The sequence below is a fragment of the Heptranchias perlo genome, chromosome 18 (assembly GCF_035084215.1).
Source record: "Heptranchias perlo isolate sHepPer1 chromosome 18, sHepPer1.hap1, whole genome shotgun sequence".
In the NCBI taxonomy this organism is placed as follows: domain Eukaryota; kingdom Metazoa; phylum Chordata; class Chondrichthyes; order Hexanchiformes; family Hexanchidae; genus Heptranchias; species Heptranchias perlo.
In genome coordinates this window covers 58,195,717-58,204,585 of record NC_090342.1, presented here as the reverse complement: position 1 = coordinate 58,204,585, position 8,869 = coordinate 58,195,717, and the positions used below count along the sequence as shown (strand labels likewise).

The 8,869-nt window shown below is 50.3% G+C and overlaps 1 protein-coding gene across 4 annotated transcripts in view; it reads right to left on the bottom strand.

The window, feature by feature from the left end:
• Positions 1–2,501: 2,501 nt before the first annotated feature.
• wdr91 (WD repeat domain 91) overlaps positions 2,502–8,869 on the bottom strand; it is a 63,606-nt gene continuing 57,238 nt past the window's right edge. For 3 of the 4 annotated variants that reach the window (XM_067999972.1, XM_067999971.1, XM_067999973.1), the window contains exons 16-17: positions 5,656–5,887; positions 2,502–2,880 (exon numbers count right to left, since the gene is read on the bottom strand). In XM_067999972.1, the coding sequence (XP_067856073.1) occupies positions 2,609–2,880; positions 5,656–5,887 (504 nt within the window). In that variant the 3' untranslated portion in view covers positions 2,502–2,608. The remainder of the gene's footprint in view (positions 2,881–5,655; positions 5,888–8,869) is intronic. The other variant, XM_067999975.1, reaches the window with a different exon arrangement.

Here is an 8,869-nt window from a genome sequence, read left to right as displayed (position 1 = left end):
AGCGAACCCGCGAACGACACACGGCAGGAAGCGAACGCGGGAACGACACACGGCAGGAAGCGAACCCGCGAACGACACACGGCAGGAAGCGAACGCGGGAACGACACACGGCAGGAAGCGAACCCGGGAACGATACATGGCAGGAAGCGAACGCGGGAACGACACACGGCAGGAAGCGAACCCGGGAACGATACATGGCAGGAAGCGAACGCGGGAACGACACACGGCAGGAAGCGAACCCGGGAACGACACACGGCAGGAAGCGAACCCGTGAACGACACACGGCAGGAAGCGAACCCGTGAACGACACACGGCAGGAAGCGAACCCGGGAACGACACACGGCAGGAAGCGAACCAGTGAACGACACACGGCAGGAAGCGAACCCGTGAACGACACACGGCAGGAAGCGAACCCGTGAACGACACACGGCAGGAAGCGAACCCGGGAACGACACACGGCAGGAAGCGAACCAGTGAACGACACACGGCAGGAAGCGAACCCGCGAACGACACACGGCAGGAAGCGAACGCGGGAACGACACACGGCAGGAAGCGAACCCGCGAACGATACACGGCAGGAAGCGAACCCGCGAACGACACACGGCAGGAAGCGAACGCGGGAACGACACACGGCAGGAAGCGAACCCGCGAACGACACACGGCAGGAAGCGAACGCGGGAACGACACACGGCAGGAAGCGAACCCGCGAACGATACACGGCAGGAAGCGAATGCGGGAACGATACACGGCAGGAAGCGAACGCGGGAACGATACACGGCAGGAAGCGAACCCGGGAACGATACACGGCAGGAAGCGAACCCGGGAACGATACACGGCAGGAAGCGAACGCGGGAACGATACACGGCAGGAAGCGAACCCGCGAACGATACATGGCAGGAAGCGAACCCGGGAACGACACACGGCAGGAAGCGAACCCGGGAACGACACACGGCAGGAAGCGAACCAGTGAACGACACACGGCAGGAAGCGAACCCGGGAACGACACACGGCAGGAAGCGAACCCGCGAACGACACACGGCAGGAAGCGAACGCGGGAACGACACACGGCAGGAAGCGAACCCGGGAACGATACACGGCAGGAAGCGAATGCGGGAACGATACACGGCAGGAAGCGAACCCGGGAACGATACACGGCAGGAAGCGAACCCGGGAACGATACACGGCAGGAAGCGAACGCGGGAACGACACACGGCAGGAAGCGAACCCGGGAACGATACACGGCAGGAAGCGAATGCGGGAACGATACACGGCAGGAAGCGAATGCGGGAACGATACACGGCAGGAAGCGAACGCGGGAACGATACACGGCAGGAAGCGAACGCGGGAACGACACACGGCAGGAAGCGAACCCGGGAACGATACACGGCAGGAAGTGAACCCGGGAACGATACACGGCAGGAAGCGAATGCGGGAACGATACACGGCAGGAAGCGAATGCGGGAACGATACACGGCAGGAAGCGAATGCGGGAACGATACACGGCAGGAAGCGAATGCGGGAACGATACACGGCAGGAAGCGAATGCGGGAACGATACACGGCAGGAAGCGAATGCGGGAACGATACACGGCAGGAAGCGAATGCGGGAATGATACACGGCAGGAAGCGAATGCGGGAACGATACACGGCAGGAAGCGAACCCGGGAACGACACACGGCAGGAAGCGAACCCGGGAACGACACACGGCAGGAAGCGAACCCGGGAACGACACACGGCAGGAAGCGAACCCGCGAACGACACACGGCAGGAAGCGAACCCGCGAACGACACACGGCAGGAAGCGAACCCGCGAACGACACACGGCAGGAAGCGAACCCGCGAACGACACACGGCAGGAAGCGAACCCGCGAACGATACACGGCAGGAAGCGAACGCGGGAACGACACACGGCAGGAAGCGAACGCGGGAACGATACACGGCAGGAAGCGAACCCGCGAACGATACATGGCAGGAAGTGAACCCGGGAACGATACACGGCAGGAAGCGAATGCGGGAACGATACACGGCAGGAAGCGAACCCGCGAACGATACATGGCAGGAAGTGAACCCGGGAACGATACACGGCAGGAAGCGAACCCGCGAACGATACACGGCAGGAAGCGAACCCGCGAACGATACACGGCAGGAAGCGAACCCGTGAATTTCTGGTCTGCATGTCTCATGGCCACACTACCTAGTGCACATATCCAGCAGACGAGAGAACTGCTGCTGCATCATATGTTGTGACTCAAGTCCCAAATGTGAGGTGTAAAAAATGCAGCATATTCTGCTCACAGATGGCTTGTTTACATTGTAGTGACAGAGAGGACAGGACCCAGTATTAATGGGGTACCCAAGCTCTGCCATTATTTTTAAATCGAGTTTGGACAGCACAATAATCTTGGCCCATGTAATACACAATATGTTGTTTTTGAAGTTAATTGTTAGACATGAAATAATTGTAGGAATGGCTTTTCACACAAAGAGCTGTTAGTCAGAGAGCTAATACAGAAATGTGTATTGGAGGAAATGCAGCAAAATGTTTGGAACCATTTGTTTAGTGGAACTGAATGGAGATTCAATTCAGTCACCTTCAACTAAAGACAAGATTCAATTGGAAGCACAGTACTGCCACACCCTGCACCTATGGTCACGTTGCCAATGAAGCAATGTCTCAGGCATCCACACCACAGTTTCAGTCCTGATGGGCTTTACATTTATGGTTTCTGTGCCAGTAGAGTAGTCAGCTTTATCCTCCCATCCATGGATGCGGTCAGGCACGTCCCACAATCCATTGCAGTGCACCAATCGACAGTGACCACAGGAGCCCGGTGACCTCCGAGCGACAGGCAAGGCTCCAAGGTTCGCTCTGTATTCGTCAGCTAGAAAGAAAGACAAAGTCCACTGGAGTCAACAGGTACATAGAGTCCAGAGCCTCACTTATTCCTGGATCAACCATAGCCCATCCCCATTAACAGTTACTCCTGGTGTCAGCTGGATTAACCTTAAAGACTAGCATCCATTTCTCCCAGTCTCTCAAAAGGCAGCAACTGGGGGCAATCTTATAGAAACAAATATTAATACTAAATGTTATAGAAAAAGTAAATCCGTAGTATTACTTCAAGATATAAACTCATTAGGACAGGGTGCACAGTTTCAAACTGCAGATGGGCTTAGCAGTCACCCATAACTCCATTCGCCTCATGAACTTGTCAACAGGACTAACTATAATCCCTCATCATTAACTCAGCTGCTTAAAGCAGTGAGCAGCCAAGCCACACAGCAGGTCAGTATTGGAGGGGACAGGTACCTGCAGAACCACACACAGCAAAGAGCCAATGACACTCAGGAGCAGGAAGAGGAGCCAGGGACAAATGTAGTGCACGTGGACATTCAGAAAGCTTTTGACAAGGTGCCACACTGAACACTACTGGAGAAGATTAAGGGCATGCAATTAGGGGACTGGTAACAAAATGGATTAAAAACTGGTTAGAAATTAGGAAATAGAGGAGTTAAGGAAAGTTTCTGGAAGTGGAAGTGGGTAGTGGTGCTCCACAGGGTTCTGTTCTGGGACTGCTGCTGCTCACAGTGTATGTTAATGATTTGAATAAAGATCTAGAGGGAGAGGTGTTGAATATTTGAGGACAACACTAAAATAGGAGGCATAGTAAATAATTCTGAGGATCAAAGGAAGCTGCAGGGAGACATTGATAAGATGTTGGAATAGGCAAAAAAGTGGCAGATGGAATTAACTTAGTAAATGAGAGGTAGTTTTAGAAAAACAACTTAAAATGGGGGTTGTTATTCCATGTATTAATATTGGTGCCGCAGTTCATTCCTCCATTCTGGTGTGATTGATCCGACTATTTCTATTCCATTCTTCCACTCAGTGCCTCTGCAATAGTTCAGCAGGGATTGGGAATCCACAGTGTGCACATAGACCCTGCCATGCTGTGTCACCGTATATTGGGTAGCACAGTGTGATATTGACCCCATTACCCTGTGTCACTGTATATTGGGTAGCACAGTGTGACATTGATCCCATTACACTGTGTCACTGTATATTGGGTAGCACAGTGTGACATAGACCCCATTACACTGTGTCACTGTATATTGGGTAGCACAGTGTGACATTGACCCCATTACCCTGTGTCACCGTATATTGGGTAGCACAGTGTGATATTGACCCCATTACACTGTGTCACTGTATATTGGGTAGCACAGTGTGATATTGACCCCATTACCCTGTGTCACTGTATATTGGGTAGCACAGTGTGACATTGACCCCATTACACTGTGTCACTGTATATTGGGTAGCACAGTGTGACATTGATCCCATTACCCTGTGTCACCGTATATTGGGTAGCACAGTGTGACATTGACCCCATTACACTGTGTCACTGTATATTGGGTAGCACAGTGTGACATTGATCCCATTACCCTGTGTCACCGTATATTGGGTAGCACAGTGTGACATTGACCCCATTACACTGTGTCACTGTATATTGGGTAGCACAGTGTGACATTGACCCCATTACACTGTGTCACCGTATATTGGGTAGCACAGTGTGATATTGACCCCATTACCCTGTGTCACTGTATATTGGGTAGAACAGTAGGACATTGACCCCATTACACTGTGTCACTGTATATTGGGTAGAACAGTAGGACATTGACCCCATTACCCTGTGTCACTATGTCTGGTAGCTCAATGCCACAAAATGGCTCAGAATATTACAAGGGCAGCTGAAGGCCTAATCCAGAATGTCCGGTATTTGGAACAGAAGGCTCAGACCCACCTGAACCCAGCGAGTGGTCAGGCAGCACCCTGATTAAACACCAGTCTAAAACAAGCACCTTCTTTCCCAATGAAAGATTTACAGTTTTATTTGGTGTGTGAGCCAAGATTTTAAACTAATTGCTTCCAGGGATCTCGGGATTTTTAGAATGCTCCCCATCCACACATTTAAAAAAAAATCAAACATTTTATGAAAACTATCTGGTTCCCTGCTCCTCACTAACCTTTTGGCTGGCTGGCTGATCACCTATTCTCTGCACCCTGGGCTCAGCCTGCTCCACTGCTGCCTGCAGTCCTAGACCTCCTGGGCTCAGCCTGCTCCACTGCTGCCTGCAGTCCTAGACCTCCTGGGCTCAGCCTGCTCCACTGCTGCCTGCAGTCCTAGACCTCCTGGGCTCAGCCTGCTCCACTGCTGCCTGCAGTCCTAGACCTCCTGGGCTCAGCCTGCTCCACTGCTGCCTGCAGTCCTAGACCTCCTGGGCTCAGCCTGCTCCACTGCTGCCTGCAGTCCTAGACCTCCTGGGCTCAGCCTGCTCCATTGCTGCCTGCAGTCCTAGACCTCCTGGGCTCAGCCTGCTCCATTGCTGCCTGCAGTATCATGTGAACTCATGGGCCATGTGCGGCCCACAAGCAGTGGTTAAAGGCACTTGCTGGTGTATTCAGAACTCGCACAGACCAGGTGGTCACAGTTTAATTCCCTGTCTTGTTGAAAGCAGCTCTATCACGGTTCACTGAACATAGGAACAGCAGCAGGCTATTCAGCCCCTCAAGCCTGTTCCACCATTCAATTAGATCATGGCTGGATCTGTACCTCAACTCTATTTCCCCGCTGTTGCTCCATATCCCTTGATAGCCTTACCTAACAAAAATCTGTTGATCTCAGTTTTGAAAGCTCCAATTGACCCCCAACATCCACAGCTTTTTGGGGGAAGAGTTCCAGATTTGTGTGAAGAAGTGCTTCCTGATTTCACTCCTGAATGGCCTGGCTCGAACCCTTTTAGCCCCGGTATCTTTCTGGTGACTCTGAGCTGCGCCAATATATCCTTCCTGAGGTGCGGTGCCCAGAAGTGAATGCAGTCTCCAGATGGAGTCTAACCATAAGAGTAAACCATAAGAGCTTTGGTAAGAGAGAATCATAATACTGAATTAAATCACATTTAGAGGCCAGGTTAGACGCCACTGGTCGCAGCCAGGGCAGTAGTCTCAGCGCTACAGGACCAGAGAAGGTATGGGAAGGGGAGGAAAAGAAACACAACCAGGAACGCAGCAAGAGGCGGGAATGGACCTATCGAAGCACAGAAATCAGCATCGGAACGCAAATAAAGGTCGAGGCTCGAGGGCCTACACTCACTCGGAATGCGGAGGGAGGCAGGAGCGGACCCAGCAGTCACAGAAGAGCAGGTAGGTGATTGGCTGGTAAGTGTTACAGCTGCTTTGTTTCCCCTGAGTTGGGAATTGGGTAAAATTAAAGTAAAAGCTGGGAGCATAAAAAGAAAACTTAAACTAGTTAATCAACTAGAATAATAAAACTATAAATAACCGACTTTAAGGCTTGATTTGCTTTAGTTTAGTTAATAATCTAAAAACAGAGGCATGGCATGGCAGCTCAGACCCGTGGAATGCGCATTCTGTGCCACGTGAAAACTCCAGGACGCTTCCAGTGTCCTGGACAACCACAGGTGCAGGAAGTGTCATCAGCAGGAGGAGCTCGAGCTCCGGGTTTCGGACCTTGAGCAGCAGCTGGGGTCACTACAGTGTATCCGCGAGGCTGAGAGTTTCGTGGATAGCACGTTTCAGGAGGTGGTCACCCCGCAGCTTAAGAGAGTGCAGGCAGAGAGGGACTGGGTGACCGCCAACAGACAAGGAGGACCAGGCAGGTAGTTCAGGAGTCCCCTGAGGGTATCTCACTCTCTAACCAGTATTACTGGTGGGGGAGAGGGTTCCCCTGGGGAGTGCAGCCAGAGCACCATGGGTGGCCCAGCTGTACAGAGGGGGGAGGACACAGGTCGGGAGAGCAATAGTGGTCGGAGATTCCATAGTTAGGGGAGCAGACAGGTGTTCCTGCGGCCACAGGCGTGATTCCAGGGTGGTATGTTGCCTCCCTGGTGCCAGGGTCATGGATGTCACTGAGCGGCTGCAGAACATTGGGGGGGGGTGGGGTGGGGAAAAAGAGGGTGAACAGCCAGAGGTCGTGGTCCATATCGGGACCAATGGTAGGGAGAGGGAGGAGGTCCTGCAGGCAGAGTTTAAGGAGTTAGGAAAAAGACTGAAAAGCAGGACCTCAAAAGGTAGTAATCTCCAGATTACTCCCAGTGCCACGAGCTAGAGAGAATAGAAATAGAAGGATAAAGCAGATGAATGAGTGGCTGCAAAGGTGGTGCAAGTGGGAGGGCTTTAGATTCCTAGGGGCATTGGGACCGGTTCTGGGGGAGGTGGGACCTGTACAAGCCGGACGGGTTGCACCTCAACAGGGCCGGGACCAATATCCTTGCGGGAAGGTTTGCTGGTGCTGTCGGGAAGGTTTAAACTAGTTTGGCAGAGGGATGGGAGCCCGAGTGTAGATTCAGATGGGATAAAGTCAGAACTAGAAATGGAAGGCAGAAAATTAGTGAGTGAGTCTGGAAGGCAGAGGGAACAAAGGTTAGAAAATAAACAGAGGAGTTTGGCAGTCCTTAAATGTATTTACCTCAATACAAGGAGTATAGGAAATAAGGCGGATGAGCCGAGGCACAGGTAGACACGTGGCAATATGATATCTTAACTATTACAGAAACATGGCTTAAAGAGGGGCAGGACGAGCAGCTCAATGTCCCTAGTTAAGGGGTTTTAAGATGCAATAGAGGGGGGGATAAAAGAGGGGGGTGGCAATTTTGGTTAAAGAAACAATTACAATTGTGAGGAGGGATGATATTTTAGAAGGAGCATCAAATGAGGCCTTATGGGTTGAGCTAAACAAAAAAGGAGCAGTCACACTACTGGGAGTGTACTATAGACCCCCAAACAGTCAGAGGGAGATAGAGGAGCAAATATGTAGGCAAATTTCTGAAGTGCAAAAACAATAGGGCAGTAATAGTAGGGGATTTCAACTACCCTAATATTAACCGGGATACAAACAGTGTGAATGGTATAGAGGGTGCAGAATTCTTAAATTGCATACAGGAGAATTTTTTTACCAAGTATTTAACAAGCCCAATGAGAGGGGAGGCAGTTCTGGATTTAGTTCTAGGAAATGGAAGGGCAGGTGGAAGAAGCAGCAGTGGGAGAGCATTTTGATGGTAGTGATCATAATACGGTTAGTTTTAGCATGGTTATGGAAAAGGACAAAGCCAGAGCAGGAGTTAAAAGTTTTCAATTGGGGAAAGGCCAATTTTACTAAACTGAGAAGTGATTTAGCAGAAGTAAACTGGAAACAGCGACTTGAAGGTAAATCAGTGTCAGAGCAGTGGGAGACATTCAAAGGGGTGATTCAAGGGGTTCAGAGTAAACATGTTCCCACAAAGAAAAAGGGAGGGGCTGCCAAATCTAGAGCCCCCTGGATGTCAAGAAGCATTCAAGGTAAGATAAGGCAGAAAAAGAAAGCCGATGATAGACACCGGGAAATCAATACTACGGAAAGCTCAGAGGAGTATACAAAATGCAGGGGTGAAGTTAAAAAGGAAATCAGGAAAGCAAAGAGAGGGCATGAAAAAATATTAGCAGGTTAAAAAAAAAAAAAAAAAAAAATCGAAGAAAACCCAAATATGTTTTATAAATATATTAAGAGCAAGAGGATAACTAAGGAAAGAGTAGGGCCTATTAGAGACCAAAAAGGTAAATTATGTGTGGAGGCGGAAGATGTGGGTCTGGTTCTTAATAAATACTTTGCATCTGTCTTCACAAAGGAGAGGGATGATGCAGAAATTGAAGTTAAGGAGGAGGAGTGTGAAATATTGGATGGGATAAACAGTGAGAGAGGAAGTATTAAGGGGATTAGCATCTTTGAAAGTGGATAAATCACCAGGGCCGGATGAAATGTATCCCAGGCTGTTAAAAGAAGCCAGGGAGGAAATAGCGGAGGCTTTAACAATCCTTTT